This window comes from Castanea sativa, chromosome 8 (genome assembly GCF_040712315.1).
Source record: "Castanea sativa cultivar Marrone di Chiusa Pesio chromosome 8, ASM4071231v1".
NCBI classification, from domain to species: Eukaryota; Viridiplantae; Streptophyta; class Magnoliopsida; order Fagales; family Fagaceae; genus Castanea; species Castanea sativa.
The window spans coordinates 39304239-39327508 of NC_134020.1; the positions used below are offsets into that span (position 1 = coordinate 39304239).

A 23270-nucleotide genomic window follows, 5' to 3' on the forward strand; every position below is an offset into this window, starting at 1 on the left:
GCCCTAAAGACAGTTACCCGCTCCCACGCATTGACGCCTTAGTGGACTCCACCGCAAGACATGAGTTGTTGAGCTTCATGGACGCCTTCTCAGGGTATAACCAAATTAAGTTGGAGAAGACAGATCAAGAGGAAACATCATTTGTGACGAGTCAAAGGCTTTTTTGCTACAAGGTGATGCCATTCGGGCTCAAGAATGCAGGAGCCATATACCAACGATTAATGAACAAAATGTTCGCGCACCAGATTGGCCGGAACGTCCAGGTCTACGTAGATGACATGTTGGTGAAAAGTGTAAAGGTGTCAGATCATCTGAGGGACCTCCAGGAGACTTTCAACACTCTTCGAACGTACAAAATGAAGCTGAATCCAAGCAAATGCGCATTCGGAGTAACTCCTGAAAAATTCCTAGGATTCATGGTGTCCCAGCGGGGCATTGAGGTCAACCCCGAGAAAGTGAAAGCAATTATGGAGCTATCTCCTCCGAGGACGGTGAAGGAAGTACAAAGCTTGACAGGGAAGATAGCAGCCCTAAACAGGTTCGTATCGAGAGCAACGGACAAGTGTCTACCTTTCTTCAGAACACTAAGAAGATCTTTCGAGTGGACGGACGAATGCCAAAGGGCATTTTAGGAGTTAAAAGCATATCTCTCTACCCCGCCATTGCTTAGTCCGTCCGCGCCGGGGGAGGAATTGTTCCTGTACCTTGCCGTCTCATCAGTAGCGGTAAGTCCAGCTCTCGTCAGAAAGGAAGGGAAGATACAAAAGCCCGTGTACTTTGTTAGCCGGGCGCTAAGAGGCGTAGAGGAGAGATACCCACGGATGGAGAAACTTGCCTTCGCTCTTGTAACTGCAGCTCGAAAACTGAAGCCCTATTTTCAAGCACATACCATAATAGTCCTGACGGATCAGCCCCTGCGGAGGGCAATGAACAATCCTGAAACTGCCGGACGGATGGCTTTATGGGTTGTCGAGCTGAGTGAGTACGATATCCAATACCAGCCACGAACAGCTATGAAAGGACAAATATTGGCAGACTTCATCGCGGAATTCACTATGCCTGAGGAGCAGGGGGCAGAAGAGACGCCCACATGGAGAATTCACATAGACGGATCCTCCAATAAGCACGCGGGAGGAGTCGGAGTTGTACTCCAAACCCCGGAAGGAGATAAGATTGAATATATGATCCGTCTAGAGTTCCCTACTACGAATAATGAAGCGGAGTATGAGGCCCTGATGGCGGGATTGGAGCTTGCAATAGCGGCTGGGGCCAGGAAGGCAGTGGTCTACTCCGATTCCCAAATCGTAGCTAGCCAAGTTAATGGGAGCTATGATTGTAGGAGTGAACGAATGAGAAAGTACCTCGGAGAAGTGAAGGGTCGAACGAGTGACCTCCAATTCACGATAGCTCAGATCCCGAGAGAAGAGAATCAAGAGGCGGATCGACTCGCAAAGGCTGCTTCGGCCGAACCAATGATCGTCCTAGAGCAGGTATTGTCCTTCGTCCAACATTCATCGCTGCTAGATAACGTTCGAGTGCAGGAATTAAGCACTGAAGACGATTGGACGGTTCCAATTGTGGCGTACCTCAAGGACGGCAAGCTGCCAGATAGGAAGGAAGACGCAAGGAAATTGAAGGTTAGGGCTGCCCGATTCATACTGATAAAAGACGTTCTCTACAAAAGAGGATTCTCCCGACCATATCTGAGATGCATTGGCCATGACGAAGCAGACTACGTGATGAGGGAAGTTCATGAAGGAATTTGTGGAAACCACTCCGGATCAAGGTCTTTGGTGCACAAGCTACTCCGAGTAGGGTACTATTGGCCGACAATGCAGAAGGATGCCCACATGTACGTTAGAGCATGCGATAAGTGTCAGCGGTTTGGCAATCTTATAAGACAGCCAACGGAGGAACTTACACCCATGACGGCTCCGTGGCCGTTCGCACAATGGGGGTTAGACATCATGGGTCCATTTCCAATAGCGGCAAGACAACTGAAATTCTTGGTGGTTGGTATCGACTACTTCACCAAGTGGGTGGAAGCGGAAGCTCTTGCTACTATCACGGAGAAAAACATTCGCAACTTTGTATGGAGAAGTATTATTTGCCGATACGGGATCCCGAGAGTGCTCGTTTCAGACAATGGGAAGCAATTCGACAACGATGCATTCCGATACTTTTGTTCCCAGCTAGGAATCAAGAATCATTACTCGTCGCCCGCTCATCCACAGGCCAACGGATAAGTTGAAGTCACGAACCGGTCCTTGTTAAAGATCATCAAGACCTGGCTCGAGGGGGCAAAAGGCATATGGCCAGACGAACTACCGAGTGTTCTATGGGCGTATAGAACAACGGCAAGAACACCAACAGGAGAGACACCGTTTCGATTGGCGTTCGGTGCTGAGGCCCTCATACCGGCAGAAATAGGATTGACGAGCTACCGCGTGGAAAGCTATGACGAGAGCAAGAATGTTGAAGCATTACGTCTAGAGCTTGACCTTGTAGATGAAGTCAGGGCAACAGCAGCCCAGAGACTAGCGCGGTACCAAGACATGATGGCAAAACATTACAACTCCAAGGTTCGGCACCGGGACTTCAGGGTTGGAGATCTAGTGTTACGAAAAGTGCTTGGCGCTACGAAGGATGCATCCCTGGGAAAGCTGGGTCCTAACTGGGAAGGCCCGTACAGAATCATCTCATGGCACAGGAAAGGAACGTACTACTTGGAGACATTAGACGAAAGGAAGTTGGGTCATCCCTGGAACACGGAGCACCTGAAGAAGTACTACCAGTAGTGCAGCAGTCACAAGACGATACCTACTGCCTTATTTTCAGTTTAAATTTAGACAGTCATAGCTTTTACTTTTTAGAACTCAAGTTTTCTTTTCCATTGACAATTTGGTTTGTTGAACTTATGAGAGGAATTTTTATTTAGAAAATACGAAATGCATGCTGGTGAAAAACCTACGAGTCCACAAAGTGGACGGATCACCCAAAAGGTGAAGAGTCTACGAAGTCCACAAGGTGGACGGATCACCCAAAAGGTGAAGAGAAGTCCACAAGGTGGACGGATCACCCAAAAGGTGAAGAGAAGTCCACAAGGTGGACGGATCACCCAAAAGGTGAAGAGTCTACAAGTCCACAAAGTGGACGGATCACCCAAAAGGTGAAGAGTCTACGAAGTCCACAAAGTGGACGGATCATTCAAAGGATGAAAATCTACAAGTCCATAAAGTGGACGGATCACCCAAAAGGTGAAGGTCTACGAAGTCCACAAAGTGGATGGATCATCCAAAGGATGAAAAACCTACAAGTCCACAAAGTGCACGGATCACCCAAAGGGTGAAAAACCTACAAGTCCACAAAGTGGACGGATCACCCAAAGGGTAAAAAATCTACAAGTCCACAAAGTGGACGGATCATCCCAGGAATGAAAACCTAACTCCATAAAGTAGACGGACCATACAAAAGATTAGAAAACCTAGTTCACAAAGTGGACGGGTATCAGAAATACGTCTGAAAGTCCAAATAAATGACGGACGTCTAAAACTTTTCACTGGAGACGGGTTACCAAAATAAGATAAACATGCGACGGATAATAATCAAAGCAAACAAGCAATAAAAGATTCGACAAGTTAAAATGTAAAATTACAAATGACGGTTCAACAAGTTTGTTTACAACGGCAAGAATTTTTTATAAAAAAAATTTTTACAAGTACTACGCATTCTTTTGCGAGTTATCAATTTGACCGTCGTCTGGCTGACTTGGAGGATGGGCTTGAACTTCATCAACTGGAGCCGTGACGGCAAACACTTCATCAGTACTCTCTGACCTGACGGATTGTGCAAGTGTTTGCCCTTGAGCATCGATTGAAATATGGGAAACGTCCAAATCAGGATACGACGACTTCACCTGACGGATGGCGTCGTCGAATCCGTCAGCGAAAGAACTCCCAAGCTCTGACAGAAGGAGGTCGGAGTCACGATACTCCTGGACGGCTATCTCTTTCGCGTTATTGAATTTAGACTTTGTCTCCGTCAATTCCTTCTTTGTCCTTCAAAATCTCACGCAAGTGTTCATTCTCCTTTTCCACCTCCCTCTGACTTGCTTCGAGTATTTGAGCTTTCTGTCCACATTGATCTTGTAGGTCTTCAGCTCGTGCAGCTCATCCTCCACCGTCTGGTTCTTCTTTCTAAGACGGTCCATGGTTGTCTCATGATTGAGACAACGGCCAAATAAGCCTTTCATCATCAACATGGCCTGGAAGTAAAATACAACGTTATGGTAATGACGGGTGGAAAAGAACTAAGTAAAACTAGTAGACGGATTCAAAGTTACCTGTGCAAGGGTGAAATGGCCTGTCTCACCCATCGCCTCCGTTATGTGGTTGCCGAGGTCCGCGTAATCGTCAGCTGTCCACATGGACGATATCTTTTCAAGGGCATAGCTGGAGTCTTCCCGAAAGAGAACGGGTGGTTTCTCCACAGTAGGGACGGGACCCTTCATCAAGCCTTTGCCTTTTCTATGCTTGACTGGTATTTTCTCGGCTCCCAATGCCACGACAGGCTCTGGTGTGGGCTTTTGTTTCTTTGGAGGACGGTCAATTTTTTCTGGTTGATTCCGCTTTGACGGAACGGTTGGGGCCGTCTCCTTTGCTTGACCCCCCTCCTGTTTTTTCTTCGCAGCTTGTTGTTTGATGAAGGCCCTTCTCTTGGCAGTGTCCATCTCTGTAAATCAAAAACGGATGAGAAAGCCAAAGTTAAAAACACTTCAAAAAGACGGAGATGGTGGCGACGGACTTACGTTTTCGAATTCTGTTATCGTAGTGACGGGCGGAAGATGAAGGTTCGGGTCCGTCACAATACCAATGTAGCGTATCAAGGGTGACGAGCTGTGCCCACGTCCTCTCTTGCAGTTTTGTCTTGTTGAAAATTTTTTCCAGAAAACTCCACTGTTCTAAGTTAACTTGTGGACGGTCTCGAGCTGTGAAAAAGACGGTTACACCTTAAAACATAAAAGGTTTTCAAAAATTAAGTTGACGGAAACAAAAGTAATGACATACCCGACGGAGGCATTATGCCCCATGTAGTGTCGACGGGCATATGTGTTCTATCCCCTAGACGACACATCCATTCGTCCCCCTCTAAAAAGAAATACCGACTCTTCCAGTCTCTATTTGAGTCCGGTGTGTCACTGACGAGCCTCAACAATTTGCTTCTAGCAGCAAAACTATACATACCTTTTGACCTGACGATCTCTGTTGGACGATAGCAGTGGAAGAATTCTTCCACCGTCAACCTTCTTCCACCGTCAGACATTGCTCCATATAAAATTTCTACCCCAATGAATACCCTCCAGGCATTTGGGGAGATTTGGGTGACGGATAGGCCAAGGTACTGAAGAAGACGACGGTGGAGAGAACTTAAGGGAAACCTGAGCCCCGCCTTTAAGGCTTGCTCATAGATCCCAACACCGTTGACTCCCCTGTAGTAACATTTTTCTGACGGTTGGGGAAGACGTAGACGGATGTTGTCTGGTATTTGGTACTTGGTTCTAAGTGTTCTGAGGTGGGATTCAGTGATTGTGGACCTAAAGTCATTTACCGTCCAAAGGGGCAGCATGACGAACTCTCTCAGACCATCCGGTCCAATCATAGATTGAACGGGGGGATCCACACCGTCTAAATCACTACTCGATGACTCTGAGCTATTCGTCTCCAGACCTTCGTCTTGGGAAGAAAAGGTACTGGACGGATTCCTTTCTTCACTTGAAGCGTCAGGATCTCTTGGACCTGACGGTAATCTTTCATCGTAGCCCGCCCCGTCGCGGACAAACGACTGATTACTTGACGCACTAGACATGACCTACATTTATGACGGTATAACCTAAGACACTGACGGGTCTAAAGTGCACATGTATATATAACAAAAACCGTAAAATAAATAAAAATGACGGGAGAAGGATTTGGAGTACATACCGGATTGAGATGACTCCCGGTGCGAGACGACGGATGAGATTAGCTGGACGACAGGAATGCGTAATAGTAATGACGATAGCGCTCTGCTCACAAATTTTTTATAAGAAAAGAGAATGAAGGGAGAAATGGCAAGTTTTTATAGAGCGATGAGCACGGAATACGAAGCGTCGCCTCGTTTTGGGGGAACTGCCAATCTGTAACAACCACGTGTCCTTCGTCAGAAGTACAGGCCACGTGTCTTCCGTTATGGTACACTAAGACCGTCCCATCTCAATACATTGCTTTGAATCATTCCATGAATCCATCAGGTTCAAAAGACGGATCCAAGGACTGAAGGGGGCAACTGAAGGGGATAAAAAATAGAAGATGGATATTCCCATAAAACTTGAAGGGACGGAGAGCATGAAGACAGATCGACACCGTAGGTGACGCGACTATGACGGTTAAATTTTGCTGAGTATCCGTCAGGTATGAATTAATTGTAGATTCCTGGTTGCATGTCATTTGATATGTTTCAAATGAACTTTTGCTTTATCCCCGCGCAAACGTACACATTTGGACTTCTTGCGACACACGTTTGAGAAGACTCTTATATGGAAAGAAACTTGAGAAGGAAGTTGTATCCTAAAAGAAAAGCAATTCCATCCAATATAAATACCCCAGAAACCCTAGATATGAAGGTACGCACAATATTCTTAACTCTGGCATTCTAGGGTTAAAGAAACAAGATTCTAACTTGACCTTCGGAGGGTTTTTGGCCGGCACCACACCGGTGCTCTCTTTTAGGTCCATTATTTTCTTTTTGCAGGTATAGCTTTAGGAGGAGAGGTGCTTGCAACTCACTGGTGATATTTTCGATATCATCATTTATGAACAGATAACTTCTTCTATTTGACTACTAGTCTTGATGACTCACGTTTTGAAACAGTTTAGTAATTTTTCTGACCATTGTACTCATCATAGTTTTAACTTATTGACTATTTATTACGGTGCGTGAGTTTCCATGCTTCACAGGTCAAGCAATTATATGAGCAGCCGAAGGAAAGCAATAATGATAATCCAATTTACAAAATGAATGGCCCGTATTAGGTGTTAGACCATAACCTTAGGCCTTTTGAATTAAAGGGCATGGGTCAATGTCAGCTTTTCTATATTTTTTTGACTCCAAGTCTTCATTATTCAGGCATTAATTAGGCCACAACTGCTACGTTCATGTGGGTTGAGGCCCATCCTAAGATGAAGAATGGTCAGAGAAATGAATAATGTAAATCTGTAATCTCTCTTATGATGAATTTAAACTCATAATCTAGTCGATTATGAAAAAAAGAAAGTAATGAGTCCAAGTGTGGTTCGTAACACCCATCTCGATTTGGGTCAATCATATTCCATTTATAAGATTGTAGACAATTGTTAAAGACAATTTGTTCTTTTTAAAAATTAAACAACTTTAAACATTACTTCATTTTTTTATCTCAACTAATATATTATTTTATTATCTTTGGTGTGTTTGATTGATATTATATTAATAGAGGTAATCCATATTCTTCAAAATTATGTTGTACATTTTAATTCAAATAAATTATTCAAACTACTTATTCTCTCAAAGGAGATTATTATGATAATAAAAAGGCATAACAAAATTGCACTTAATAGTTAATAACTTAATATTACTCAAATGATAGGCACACTCTAATGCATAATCAATATTGTGTTTTGGTATAAATTTAATTCTCACTTCCAAAATAACTATGTATTAACTCAAATAAAATCAAACTAAAGTTATAAGAGAAAGACTACTTGTGATGGGGAACTTGGAAATATAAAATCAAAATCTATTAATCCAAAATAAAGTTTTAAAAAACACAATGATTCATCAACTTAAAGTAGAATTGCGAGAAAGAATATAAGAGAGAGAGAGAGAGAGAAAGTAATAGCTTTTTTCAAGGGAGAATGTGAGAGAGGACAACAAATTTATAGAAAACTAGTCGCAGACCCACACGTTGCACATAATAATTATTTTTGTTAAAATATTATTTTAGTCCCTAGACTTTATAAAGATTTATAAAAAAATAGTTTTATCATTTTTTTTCATAATCTTCTCTATATCGTTTTTACCATTATCATATATTTATTGGTTGATAATTTGCATAACATAGATGTAGGGGTGTTAAACCCAGCAATATATATATCCATGTGTACTATAATGGCCTGGGGATCCAATCCAAGGACATGGAATAGTCTGAGGAGAGGTGCACATTATCAGGGAAGTCCACGTTAGTAAGAGAAGAGACTAGTTTTGATCATAAGGATCCCTGCGGGTGGTTCGAGGATGACTGTCTCCTCAGCTGAGCAAAGCTGAGGTCCAAAGGGATGGTCTGCCATCCAGGGCAACATCCCAAGAGATTCTATTGATACGGATAAGCATCACAGAAACACAGGAGAGAGAGAAGTTCTAAAATATCTAAGAGAAAGTTGTTACCACCGTATTGAATGCACTGCAGCTAACTCTCTGGCCGCATTAATGAGAAAATGATACCTAATCAGCAGTATTCAGCTTTGCAACTACTTCCAAGTACTTCAAGGAGGTGCTAATGGAACAAGTATCTAGACTAATCATCTAATCCATATGTAAATGGTAGAGAGAGGAGGAATAATAGTATAAAAGGGAGAGGAAACCCTCAGGATAAGGAAATCGGAGAAGAAGGAGAGAAAAACACTGTAGACTAAGGAACAATATTTGTAATCTGTCATTAAGTAAGATATATAGAGAAGAACTAATCTCCTCGGATTGGGTTCGAGGACGATTTACCTTATATAAAATTGCTTCATCTTTATTTTATTGTTATCTTAACGCATTACAATTGATATACAAACTCATTAGAACCTAGATTTCAAGCACTCTCTATAAATTCATTGTATTGGGCACTTTGGGCCTATTCCCTTCCTCTTTTGGACTTAGGTACAAATTGTGTTCCTACAATAGACAATAATTATATATATATATATATATATATATATATATATATATATATATATATATATATATATATATAAAGGTTAAAGAAATGTCAAAAAATGAGATTATAAAAATTTTCAACTTTATTTCTAATATAATTTCTAAATTGCTGAAGAACATCTCATTTTTAGTTATGATAGGAAATATAATTTCCCTAGTTAGAGTTTGATTAGTTTTAAGTTTAAATTTTGTATTATTTTTATTTTTATTTTTTTGATGAGATTGTATTATTATATTTAATTGTTGATTATTGATTTAATTGAGTGAATGTAATGGTCGATTTTATTGCACTATAGAGTTTTCAATGTCCTCTGTATAGCTATCTCTATTTTATTTTTTACTCCTCTTGACCTCTTGTTTTTTTTTTTTTTTTTTCCAAATAATGGTTAATAATTGACATTTGATTTCATTTCCTTATTTTTTCTTCCTTCATTTATTCTTTATTATTTTGTATGTTCCATTACTAGTTGTAAATTTTATGGTTATCAATAAAAAGATAGATATCATAGATGACTTAAATAGTTATAGATGTAGTTACGCTAATTGTATGTCAAAGGGTTTTTTTTTCCCCCTTTGAATTTTCAAGGAAATATGAAAGTAATTTCTCCAGTTTGGTCTCAATCAATTAAGATATCCATAATATCTTAATGGAAGTAATAATAAGCCTTAAATTTTGTTAATGTATGAAGTGATTAGGTTAGTGGTATGTCAAAGTTTTTTTTTTTTTTTAATTCCAAGGAAATGTAAAGGACCTTGTAGGAGGCAAAATTTTTAGCCAATTATTAAATCCCACATCAAAATTTAGTGATAAGTTTTAAATTAATATGTCATTAAATTAAATGATGACATGTGTCATCTAAATTGACATCACATTGGCATATCAAAATTTTCTACGTGTCATTTGGCCCACAAGATAAAAATAAATTTCCTATTCAAAATTTATGGATAATTATCTTTATTAGAATAAATAAATGAAATAAAGATAAATTTTCTATTCAAAATTGATGGATAATTATCTTTATTAAAATAAATAGAAATAAGTATTTATCTTTGTTGATTATTATCTTTATCAAAATAGATAAATAGATATAATTATATCTAAGAAGAATTTGGGCCAATCAAGAGTCTACTACATATTTTCAAGCATATCAATTCAAAGCGGAGCTTATCCTCTAAAACCACTATAAATAGAGGACATCCCCTCTCATTTTTAAGACCAAGTTTTCAAGAGTCCCATGCTCTAGAGAAATTCTATCTCAAGAATCTTCGAAGAACTTGAAGAATCTTTGAAGAACTTGAAGAACATTTGAAGGGTTTGAAGAACTCGAGGGACAACAAATCTCTAACAAGCTCAAAACCAGAGATTCGTTGTGAAGACCATTTGATCCATCTTCCAACCATATTGATGAAAATTTCTCGTTTGAGTCAAGATCACAAAGAAGATAGAATCAGATGAGCACTTTTTGTAAAAGAGTAAAAAAAAAACAGGGATTATACTCATTACTTGATTAATACAAAATTATATTTGTGGAACACATTTTTCAATTTGTTTGATCTTTTACTATTGAGAAATTTTGTGTTTATAGACCTTTTTTTTGAAAAAAGAAATGGTGACTTTTTGAATCATAGAAATATGATTGTTTTAATAACCTTGTTTATAGATTTCATTATTAAGTTATAAACATCTAAATTAAAGTAGATGAATATATAAATGCAAAATTATATGTACAGTTATAACCGCACAAGATAAATATGTATTAGGGCTAGTAATGTTGGTTATCCATTGCTAGTATCGGAGTTTCTAAGGCAGATTGTGTCACTTTAAGCCAAGTGTCAATCTTGGATCCCCTTGTTGAAAACTTTGATGGAGATCTCCTTGGTGCCTTACAAACCACATTCCCTGAGTTTTCCCCATTCAGTTCATGTGCTTGGTTTATGAACCAAATCCTATATATTTTTAGTAAGGTAATGAGCAGTTTAGTAGTAATTCTAGAAACTTCTAAGGTATGGCTATGACTTTCCTTAGCCTTTTGATTGAATTTATTGGAAAAGAGAGAAGAGGTGGCTAACTTTAGCCTTCATGCATTAGCACAGCCTTTATATCTTGTTAATCATCATCAGAGGGTTTAAGCTTAGTTTGACATGTGTTTCCCTCTAACCTAATTTGACAAGCTGAAGGTGATTGTAGTGGGTCCTAACTGTCAATCTAGTTGTGCTGAAACTAAATTGTAACCAGCCTAACCATTTTAGTCACCCATATGAGCTTTAGTTGCAGAGATTTGGCACATGGGCTAGACTATTTCGGTCGGGCCTTGTCATTGAGCTCTTGGGCTTGCATGTCCTTACAAAATAAATTGCTTTGCCATGGGTTTACAATATGCATGGGCTTTTGTAATTGTAATTTCTTACGGAAAAAAGAAATATAATTCCCATAAATTTTGTAGAATAAATAGTTTTATGAAATTGGTAATATGTCATAATTAATTTATGTTTCCCATGAGTTATCATATTTTCTAGGGAATTTAGTATGTCAAAATATGTTGTTGCCAAAGATTATTAACTTTGGGTTTTGAGCATAATATAATATTTTTGCCAAATAATATTTGGGTATTGATAAAATAATTGTTGGCCCAAAAATTAATAGTTTTGGGCTTTTTGATAAAACGTTGCTGAATTAGTATTGAGCTTTTTGTAAGATGTTGTCAAAATAATATTTGAGCTTTTAATAAGATATTGTCAAAAGTAGTATTTGGCCTTTTAAAAATATTTTGGGATTTTGTAAAATATTGCCAGGTGCAGGCCTGGGCTTTGATAAATATTGTCAAGTGTTTCTCCTGGCTTGTAATATGGTACCGTATAGCGACGGACTTTGTAAAAGAATGCTATGTAGCAATAGGCTTTGTAATGGGTGTTGTGTAGCAACAGGCTTTGTAAAGCAACAGACTTTGTAATTGGTGTTGTGTAGCAATGGGCTTTGTAAAAGGTGTAGCAACGGGCTTTGTAATGAGTACCATGTAGCAATGGGCTTTGTAATGGATGCCATGTAATCGGTGCCGTGTAGCAACGGGCTTTGTAAAGGGTGATGTGTAGCAATAGACTTTGTAATGAATTTGTTGGGCTTTTAGGGTTTTGCCAATGACAAATAAGTTTAGGCTTTTATAGAGATGGTATAATTTTGTGGCCCAATTTTGGTAATAATATGAGAAATATTTGTGAGGGCCCAAAATAATTTATGGGACTTGAATGGGTATTTTTTTGGTGAGTGGGCAAATGAAATTAAGACATGTTGCATGTCAGAAAAATTGTACCTCAACAAATATTAAAATGATTAATTCTCTCTGTAATTTTTTTTAATTAAAAATCCTATCCTTTTTCAAGCCTAGTGGATGGGGCCTCCAAAGTGGATCTTTTTAGGCTAATTAATTTATATAATGCGATCTACAAGAAAATCTCAAAGATTATGGCAAATAGGGATTTTTTTTTTCTTTCAAAATAACCGAATCCCTCAAACAAATTCATTAGTTAACAAGGTTTTGAAACTAACAAATCGAGTGCAAAGAACTTGATTTTGTTGTGCTAAAGAGTGTGAAGAGGTCGAGTTCTATGGAACTCGAGTCTCGGCCACTCGATTTCCCTAACAGGCTACAAACTTCATCAGACCAAAGAACAAGAAAACATAGAGATGGAGGATTCACTTGGGTTTGTGTTTGCTGCTGTAGCTTCTTCAGACCAAAGAACATAGAACAAGAAAACATAGAAATGGAGGATTTGCCTAGGTTTGGGTTTGTTGTTTTTGTGAAGATTAGAGGGCTGGGTTTGGGTTTGCTGCTGTAGGTGGATTTGCCTTGGAGATTTGGGAAGTTTCTGCTATGGATATGAAACTCGAGTGTGAGACACTCGATTTCCAACTGGAACTCGACTTCACATTGCTCAATTTCAAAGAGCAAAATCGAGTCTAACAGATTTGATTTGATAGATTGCTAAATAGTTTCAAAACCTTGCTAACTAATGAAATTGTTTGAGGAATTTGATTATTTTGAAAAAAAAATCTAGCAAATAGGCTCAAACAAATACTTCCAAACTATATTTCACCACACAATTGAATTGGCAAATCCAAAAACCAAATTTAGTAAATAAAAAATGAACATGCAGATACAAATTCCACCAATCCAAACACTATGTAACCCAAACACACATATACATAACAAATTCACCTAAATCAACCAACAAAACAAAAGCAACAAAAATAAATTGAAAAAAAATAAAAACCATCACCTCGGCGCGGATCAATCTGCGAGCACAATCCTCAAGATCTCCAAGCCAAAAAGATTCCGCAACCAAACCCTAACTCTCTCTCTCTCTCTCTCTCTCTCTCTTACACTCTCTCTGTGTTTAGCGCTCCATTCTCTCTCTCTCTCTCTCTCTCTCTCTCTCTCTCTCTCTCTCTCTCTCTCTCTTTGTGAGAATCCCATCCAAATTTAATGCACGCATACAAATATATATACAAAAAGGAGAGAGAAACAAAAAAGAGAGAGAAGTGATTTCTATTGAAAGAGTTTGTTAGGTGGTTTTTGTTTTCATCCCATTCAATTCAATTCAATTTGAATTCAATGAAAATGAAAATATTGAAAAATCAACAAAATGTTTATCTTTGATTTATCCGTAACTTCCCTTTATTTCCTTTGTTTCTTTCTCTTTCTATAAATTCTAACGCTTGCTTCTTTGCTTGCGTTCATATCTTCTTCTTCTTCTTCTTCTTCCTCTTCTTCTTCTTCTCTCTCTCTCTCTCTCTCTCTCTCTCTCTCTCTCTCATTTTCACCATTAGCTTTCTCAAAAAAATAAAAAAATTAGTTACTCTTACTTCTACTACTGTACACTCCTACTAGTGCTACCTTGTTTTTTTTTTCTTCTTCTTCTTCTTCTTCTTCTTCTTCTTCTTCTTGGGGTTTGAGTTTTTGAAATTTTTGACCAGTCATTTCTCTTTGTTTGTTGGAACAGAAAAAACGCTTGCTATCATAATAAAAAGTGTGCTGGTGATGATATAATTAACTGCACGTGTTTTTTGACTTGCTTGTACTAAGCTATAAATTACTCTTTTAATTTCCATTCTTCTCTCTAGGAAAATTTTTAAGGGCATATTTGTTGTACCGTGTACCAAATATGCTTTGTAAAGCAACAACTTTGTAATTGGTGTCGTGTAGTAACGAGTTTTGTAAAAGGTGTAGCAACGGGATTTGTAATGAGTACCATGTAGCAACGGGCTTGGTAATGGATGTCATGTAATCGGTGTCATGTAGCAACGGGCTTTGTAAAGGGTGACTGTAGCAATGAGCTTTGTAATGACTTTGTTGGGCTTTTAGGGTTTTGCCAATAATAAATAAGTTTAGGCTTTTATAGAGATGGTATAATTTTGTGGTCCAATTTTGGTAATAATATGAGAAATATTTGTGAGAGCCCAATTTAGGTAATAATATGGGAAATGTTTGTGAGGGCTCAAAATAATTTATTGGACTTGTATGGGTATTGTTTTGGTAAGTGGGCAAATGAAATTAAGATATGTGGTATGTCAGAAAAATTGTACCTCAACAAATATTAAAATGATTAATTCTCTCTGTAATATTTTTTTTTTTTTTTTAAAAATCCTATCCTTTGTTGGCTCTCTTTCATCCTATGTTTCTTATACATAGGAGGTCTTAGTCCATTAGCAGCTCTTTTTTTTTTTTTTTTTTAGAAAAGCTTCATTTATTCTAGTCTGAATAGCAGGCAGGTCTAGTGGATGGGCCTCCAAAGTGGATCTTTTTAGGCTGATTAATTTATATAACGTGATCTACAAGAAAATCTCAAAGATTATGGCAAATAGGCTCAAACAAATACTTCCCAACATTATTTCACCTTGGTAGGGAGCCTTTGTAACGAGTTGAGTGATCCAAGGTTAAACCATAATTCTCCAAGAAATACCTAACTTGATGTGGAAAATGAGAGGAAAGCAAGGGTAGATAAGTCACGACACTAAAGATTGACATGAAGAAAGCATTATATAAGATGGAGTGGTATTTCATATATCTTTTGAGTAATGAGGAAATTAGGCTTCTGTAAGGATAAATACATGTATCTATATAGCTCCTTCTCTATCTTAATTAACGGATCTCCAATCAATCTAATCAATCTTGAGAGGAGCCTTGGACAGGTGGAAACATAGGGTGGCCTTAATTTGTTCTACCTCTCGTAATAGCCCCAACGTCAGTCATCTCCAATCTACTGATGGCATGATGTTGTGAAAATTAGTTAAGCTAGATTAAAAAATAGAGATGAGAAAAATCAATATAGAGAACTTGTGTGGTTTAGCAATGTACCTTCATCTATGAGAACAAGTAAATATCAATTTACCATATGAAAAATTAAGGTACAGTAGCATTTATATATCATAACATCTTACTCGATTCAAAACATCTAGATACCCATATACTATGAGTGAGTGTGGTATAAGGGAGTTGCATAAAAGAAATCTACTAGATGGAGATAACCCTACCTGGTAAAACTTCGGCCTTTCTTAGTGTACGAAGGCAATGTGATGAATGTGATTACCTTACTTTAGAACCCATTCTTTTCAACCTTGTCAAGCTATCAAAAGTTTGAGCATAGAAGCTACAATTTAACGTAACTCAGTTTTCATCAAAACCAATACTATAGTTCACTATAATATTTGTATAATTTTTTGCAAAATACATTATTACATGTAGAAGAATGCTTTTACCCTATTTTTACTTATGATAATTAATACACTCTATAATAAAAAATTGATAACTATTGGTTTAAAATTATACTATTAATATAAATCTTATATTGTATATGAAACAAACGTGCACAATATTATACATTTTTTGCAATTATATTATTGTGGCAAAATTTACACGAAATTTTTTTTGTATACAATGTAATTTTTATAGCCTTATTATACTAATATAATGTAAACTAAAAATTTTGCACTGCAAGAACTATACTTTATATTTTAAAAGTCCAGATGAGAATGCACTTTCAATTTTTTTCTTTTTTCAGTTATATTATTGTGGCAAAAGTGTAGACACTTGTTAGTTGTCACATTTATGATTCTCGACGTGATAAAGTTGGAACCCGCACTGTATAATAGCAATGTACGTTACTTCTTTCATCGCGATAAATTGGAGATCCCTTAGCAACTTTATCGTGGCGATAATAATCTGTTAGCTTAGCCCCGACAAACGCCTTAAAAGTTTCGAACAACGTTTCCTTCTGTTCTGTTTTTTCGCCTTAATAGCTTTTCAAACCCCTGCAAATCCTGTCAGCTCTGAAAAACCCTAAATCCCCAAATCGGCAAAAATCCACTCTGATTCACTCAAATTAAAGGTAACCCATTATCTCTTCTTCAATTTTCTCCAATACCCAGTTCCCCAATTTCTTAAATTTTAATTTATTTTTGTTTAATTTTGGAAATTTAAAATTTTAGGTACAGAGTGAAAATGGGTGAGGAGGGAGAAGAAGAAGTGGGTAAGAAGAAGAGGAGGAGTGCTAGAATATTGGAATTGGAAGGGGAGAAGAAGAAGAAGATCAAGGACAAAAAGGAGGTGAAGGAACAAGGAGAGGGAAGCACTAACAAACTTAAGGTGAAATCCAAATCAGAGGTTGAGGAGGGCCCTAAGCAAGACCATGAGGAGCATGAAGAAGAGCAAGAGAAAACTAAGGAGGAGCAGAATCCAAGTACAAGAGAAGCAGTAGAAGCGCCCACTGTTAATGAAGAAACACTTGAAGTCGTGGACGTTGCTTTTGTTGCTTCCCCTTCACAACAGGTCTCTCTCCTATTCTTCATTTACACTTTTTTTTTTTTTGCTGTTAAGTGTTCTACACACACACACACACACACACATTTTTAAAGTCTAGTCATGGGTTCGAAAAGACTGGTTGCGCTTGTAGCTTATCAATTGAACACAGGAAAAAAAATTACTATTAGTGTAGCTAGATGTTGTTAATGTGTTCCTGGTGTGTGAATTAATGATGGCTGTTATTGTATATGGGATGATTTCTACATGTGATGTTGATCTAGAAAGTGAAGTATTTACAAACTCTTTACCTTAAACTTTTGGTCACTGAGCACTTGTAGTTCTTTAAGTTTCAAATGAGTGCTATTAATTTAAGCCATATGATCTTGGCATCTAGCTCGGATTGTGGGATTGAATCACTAAGCCCAAAGTCGAGATCTAGTCCAGGACCTTGACTAGTAAATTGCGTAGAAGCCACAAAATGTGAGAGAGAGAGAGAGAGAGAGAGAGAGAGAGAGCACATATTTGTTATTGGAGAAGTGAGAAATGTAATTAGCCAACGAGAAAATGACATGTAGCTTTCTTAGTTTTTAAAAGAATTTGATCGGGTCGGGTTTACCAGGTTTGCATAATGATATGAAAACCTGACACCCACCTGAATCCTAACGAGTCTTGATTAACAGAATCCATTTTCGACTGCAAGTGAACTCAGAGCCGGCTGTTTGGTGTCTGGTCGGATTGGGTTGGATGGTTTTGAGTGGTTCAGGTTGATGTTGATGATGATATGAGTTATTGATTGATGTAGTTTTAAGTGAGGGAGAATGGTACTGATATGTGATATATTGAAGTGTTCTTTAATGTTTTGGCATCCATCTACTCATGGATAAAAACCTAAAATACTTGTCATTACTCATTAATCATCATCACAAATCTGTGCTATGCATGCATTGCAAATGGCTCTTGAATGCAATAATGAGCAGTTGCATCACTTTGTTTTGAGGAGTTCCATAAGATTTTTCCCTTGTTCTCAGAGAATGTGTTCTTGGCGAACAGATTCAGCATTTTCTCTGTTTGAATAGAAACTGTCCAATTTACCGATTGCAATGTGGCTTATGAAGCATTTCACATGTTATAATAGATCCAATTACATTTTGTATGTGCACAGACCACACAGACACAGGTATTAAAGTTTGCCATTTGTTTACACTTTTGTGTAGGACATTATGGATGCATCACAGCCAGATCATACAGACACTCAGTCTGATCAGCAACCTACTGATCCCTCCATGCATACACCCCTTCCTGCACAATCATCAGCACCTTCAGAGCTCTCAGTGGACACATTAACAACATCTGAAAGTATAACTCCATTATTACAATATGCTTAGTTTTGTTAATGCATTTATACTTGTTAGGCCTTTTGATTTGGTCTAAGGTTGTGATGCTTAATACTTCAGCTTCCACCTCAATCAGACAGAAAGGACGAGGGCCTGCAAAAGGCTTGAAGCTGGCTAAGAGAGCACAAGAGAGTACTGATGGAAAGTTGGACATTGAGTTCTCAGACAAGTCTAATTCAGCCGTGCGGCCAAATCAGCGGATGTTTATGGATGAGGTGGTACAACAGATGAGGACGTATGCACCGCTTAATGTTAAGAAGTGGGCAGAAGTACCGCAGGAGGCAAAAGATAACATTGATGCAGCTGTGTTGGTAAGTAAGGGAATATGTATGTATATATATGTGTGTGTGTGAAATGTAAATAATCTATTTGTTATTTTATTAGTTTGTCAATTGTATTTTATTTGTTGTCATTTCAGGGTAGGTGGAGAGTCCCGGATACGCCCTTGCGAAGAGCCAGCATATTACAGTTGGCTAATCGAAGATATCGGGGTTGGCGAGCAAAACTCTCCAAGGACTACAGTAAGTACGACAACGATGAGGATCGCAGGCAGAACCGGCCCAAGGAGGTCACAGAGCAGCAATGGGAGTCTCTTATTGCATACTTTGGTACTGATGATTTTAAGGTAAAAATCCATGCATCTTTTATATGCTATTTACTTTATTTTCCTCCTATTACCTTAAATTATGTTTGCTAAGTTTTCTTTTTCATTTCAATTACGTACACTACATTGACTACTTGAATATGTTTATCCTACAAAGACCATTAGTGATAGAAATAAAGAAAACCGATCAAAGCAAAAGACGGGTAAAATCACAGGAAGCAAGTCTTTTGCAGCCGTGAGTTATGATGCGGTGAGTAGAAAAATTAATGATAAAAAAGCAATTGATTATGTTTTACATTTGTCTTTAATTTATTAGTTAATCTTTTATGTTAACTTGAATACAGCGGGACCCCCTGACTGGTCAGCAGCCTAGTGAATACAGGACATGGCTTCTGTGCCATCGTCATTGTGATGGTACTTGGAGTGACGACAATGCCAGACAGATTTATGTTAGTAAAAATTTTGTGTGATGCTTCTATTTTACATTTTTGTGTGTGTTCTACCTGATGTGAGTTTGCATTTGTTATTGCAGGAGCAAGTTAACCAGTTAATCACTCAGAAGTCTGAACAAGAGGGGGTGCCACTATCGTCATCAACTGAGGATGAATTGTTTCATTCAGTGATTGGTTCTAGACCAGGCCATGTACGGGGCCAGAGACTTGGGTTGATCCCAGTGCAGAAAGAGGCTCTTGGTGAGGTTCAAATGGAGCGTGATGCGCTTGAAGAGCAGCTTGGTGAGATGAAGTTGAAATTGCAGGAGGAAAGTGCAGCACGGAGTGTGATACAGGCACAACTGCAGGCAGAGAGTGCAGCACGGGCTGAGATGGAGGCACGGCTGCAGGCAGAGAGTGCAGCAAGGACTGCTATGGAGGCACGATTGCGTGCAGAATTTATGGTTGCCCTCGATAGCCTACGATCTCAAGCCTCTACTAGCAGTGTAAGTTCCAAAGTCAATTTATTGGGTTGATCTTTATATATTTAAAAGATAGTTGATGATAGTACTAATAAGTCAAGGATAATTGATAATATATCCATGTGCCAGAGGCATAAAATGGGTCACCTAAACCTTGGGTTGTTCATGGGCCTCAGATTGATTTGCTAAAATGGTTTGAACAGCTAAAGGGTCTGCAAGATACACAAGCAGACTGCATCATGCTCATACCAAAGTTAAAGAATGTTCTCACAAGGACAGAGAGTTAAGAATTCAAAATTTTCTTTCATTTTATTAAAGTGATATTATGAAAAGGGTACAATATACATAATGGTCTTTTCCTAGGTCACCCTTATTAGTGTCTCTTGTGTTTCTATGCATATTTATGCACACATAGACAGGCTTTGGAAATAAATTTTCCTAAGGTAATGGAACCTCACATACTCAGGAAACTTAGCTACCTGTTGCATAAGTGCTTTGGGCAAACCACTAGACTAGAATTATGTATTTGCTCAGAACCTGCAAAAACTAGGAAAAGTTTCTATTCTTGTGTAGCGTTGCCACAGATGTTATATTCCCTGTTTGATCTATGAGGTCATTCATAATCAGTAGCTTGGTTAGGCTCATATGTTTTGTTGGTCTGATTCTGTAAAACATGAGATGAAATTTATATTGAAAAATTTAAGTGACCATTGAGCAGTTGTGTCCTTGGAGATTGTCAGGTAAACTGTTGCAAGATTTTTTCTGGTCCATTTGATTGAATTTTGAGAGCACTGCAGGTTCAGTTGTCAAATCAGATTCATTAATTAATTGCATTTTGAAACATTCACCATAAGAAAAACTTCATCTGTATTTTCATGGTCAATAAGGTTTTCTTGTATAATTAAAAGCTGATTTTTGTTCTAGAAAGAGGTGTAACCAACAGATGTGGAAGCTTAATTTTAATCAAATAAGTATTAATATTCCTTTTCTATTTCCCCTCTTCAGAAACACAATCAACAATGAAGTAAAGAGACATCGTATCAAGGTCTGTTGCCAGAGGAGTCCCTCTGCTTTGTGCTTGAAGAAACTTCCACTAGTCAAGGATTAGATTTTTTTTTTTTTTTTTTTTTTTTTTTTTTTTTTTTTTTTTTTTTTTATAAATTGGTGAAACTTAGTACAATTCCTTAGGTTTTCCAATTAAATTCCAACACATGGCTATTGAATTTAGTTGTCTTGGTTAAGATAACACCATCTGTACTAAATTAGTCAATCATGTATTTGGATTCATTTTAACTATAGCATGGCAAAAGCAAAGGGAGCAAAACAGCCAAAACTGATGCTATGCATGGTCACCTCATAGATGAGAGAACTATAATGTAGGCTATAACAAAGTTTTATGGGTCCAGTTTATGTGTGCCTTTAGGGCACACATTAAGCTATTTATTTTTGAAAACATTTTCTCAAAAATTGAAAAATGTGTTAATACTTTTTCAATTTTCGAGAAAATATTTCTAAAAAAGATTAATTATTGTATGCCCTTAGGGCACATATTAGCAAAATCCAAGTTTTATTAATGCAGTATAAATGCTGTGTAAACTTTGAGCATATTGGAAGTGATGTGAGGGGACATATAAGAGTTGAGTTCTGTGCTGAAAATTAAATAATAGACTATTTTAAAAAAGTTTTAATATTACTTCCATGAATTTTTTTTTTTTAAATTGTCAAAAAAATTAATGTTTTTTTTTCTTTTTCTATAAAAAGTTTTAAAAAATATTTCTTAAGTTAGCCCTTTGGACGTCTATTAACTTTTTCCTAAAATAAAGGTTGAGTTTGTTTGGTCGTCGACCATTTATTTTTAAACACTTTTTGGATTTTCAAGTGTTTGACCAAATTGAAAATGCTAGTCAAACTGAAAACAATTTTAGTAAGTAAATATACATAAATGGGTTAAGCCTATTTATTTCAACTTTTTTGAGTTTGAATGGAGGTTTTTTTTTTTTTTTTTTAAAGATAAAAATTCTACTCTAACTTAATTTTAGTGTATATATGTATGAACCTTCCTTCTGGATATTTGAACCTCTGTCCTTATCCTCCTACATTCCATAAATATTTATACTTGTAAAGTGACCATGGTACCAAGGGTGCATGGTGGTAGTTTGAATGGAGTTCTAGCTTAAGTATTGATGGACTTTTGGTAGAGTTATTTGGTGTCTCTCACTCTCTCTCCTCCAATAATCTAGAACCAAAGTTGTTGGTTTAACAAGTGAGTAATCGATATACATAACATGTCAAAATCCATCTATTTGAACTTTTGGATTTGAATGACTCCCACTTTAGGGAGGAAAAAAGTAAACCGGTGATCTACGTAATTTACCCAAAGTGGAGTTCGAAGATGTATATCAATGAGGTTTTTTACTTTTTATAGACAAATGGTCTCTCTTCCCAAACAGGATACATGACATTTATGCTAATGGGATCAAATACTAATATGCTAGGGCACATTCTTTCAAATATTAAGATAGGGTTTCATTCTTTACCATAAATATTGATGATTGGACTGACTATAAACTTTAGTGTGAAAATAGTTTACTATGTAGTGCATGGATTTGGTTGAGGGGATTTTTTATTTCAACCCACCATGGTTAGATTGAAAAAAAAAAAAAAAACAATCCAACTCAATCAATACAAATAGCAGAAGATCTATAATCTTATTTGTGTTGGTTTAATGCATTAATCAAACTTTTTTTTAGAGATAATTATAATATGCTGTTAAATTTACTGCTTAAACCCTTTTTCTCTTAAACTCTCAAGCACTTAGTGAATGAGAAGGTATCAATTCAGCTACAAGGTCATTGGCAATGCATTAATCAAACCTAAGCATAACATCAAACGAACACAAATAACAAAAAAAATATGACCTTACAAATCTAAGCATAGCACCAAACCAATACAACTGGATTCTTAATAGTCCAAGCAAATGCCTGTATTAAGGCTTTCCAAAATATTATGGTGTTCCTGAACCATGTTCAAGTACGGTTCCATGAATGTAGCAGGATTGATTTTTCTGATTTCCAAAGTTGATATATTTGCATGTTTTGGAAATTTTGTCCACTCAATTCTATTGAATGCAGCAAGACATTGGCCAATATACCTATGGTTGGAAATATGGCTATTGAAAGTAGACAATGTAATGCAAGCAAACGCGCATAAAAGTTCCATGAATTGTGACTGCTGAGTTTTGGAGAATGATTCAACACGGAATCAAGAAAATAAAAATAAAAATCAACGCTAAACCAGGTATACAATGAATTTTCTCTAAACAAGGAATTTGGACTTTTCGATCCACGCTAGACCCAGAGATGCTGTTGCCGCCATGGCGTGATAGCCATGGTTTGCATTTATGTCCTGTACATTACAGAATTTGTAAACCTGTAGGTTTGACATCAATGAGAGTCATATGTAGCTTTCGCATCAATGAGAATCATATGTGGCTTTGATACAGTAAAGGGAGCAAGAACTAGAGTTAGAAGAACGACAACAACAACGTCAAAATGCAACAAACTAGG

At 37.4% G+C, this 23270-nt stretch overlaps 1 protein-coding gene across 2 annotated transcripts; it reads left to right on the top strand.

Annotated features, from left to right (window-relative positions):
* Window positions 1-16150: 16150 nt before the first annotated feature.
* Window positions 16151-21028, top strand: LOC142608472 (uncharacterized). 2 transcript variants are annotated; one of them, XM_075780250.1, is made up of 10 exons: window positions 16243-16380; window positions 16481-16820; window positions 18008-18149; window positions 18248-18498; window positions 18606-18812; window positions 18949-19041; window positions 19136-19240; window positions 19324-19728; window positions 19908-19986; window positions 20710-20789. In XM_075780250.1, exons 2-10 carry the CDS (start codon window positions 16494-16496, stop codon window positions 20730-20732), a joined length of 1632 nt encoding a protein of 543 aa, XP_075636365.1. In that variant the 5' UTR covers window positions 16243-16380; window positions 16481-16493; the 3' UTR covers window positions 20733-20789. The 2 variants fall into 2 exon arrangements, with proteins under 2 accessions (XP_075636367.1, XP_075636365.1); XM_075780252.1 differs by lacking the exon at window positions 19908-19986 and having other exon boundaries at window positions 16151-16380; window positions 20710-21028.
* The last annotated feature ends 2242 nt before the right edge of the window (window positions 21029-23270 follow it).

Coding starts and splice junctions, on each gene's coding strand:
- LOC142608472 (XM_075780250.1), top strand. CDS start 16,494: ATGGGTGAGGAGGGAGAAGAAGAAGTGGGTAAGAAGAAGAGGAGGAGT. Junction 18,499..18,605: donor ACATTGATGCAGCTGTGTTG/GTAAGTAAGGGA, acceptor TTGTCATTTCAG/GGTAGGTGGAGAGTCCCGGA. Junction 18,813..18,948: donor TTGGTACTGATGATTTTAAG/GTAAAAATCCAT, acceptor TATCCTACAAAG/ACCATTAGTGATAGAAATAA.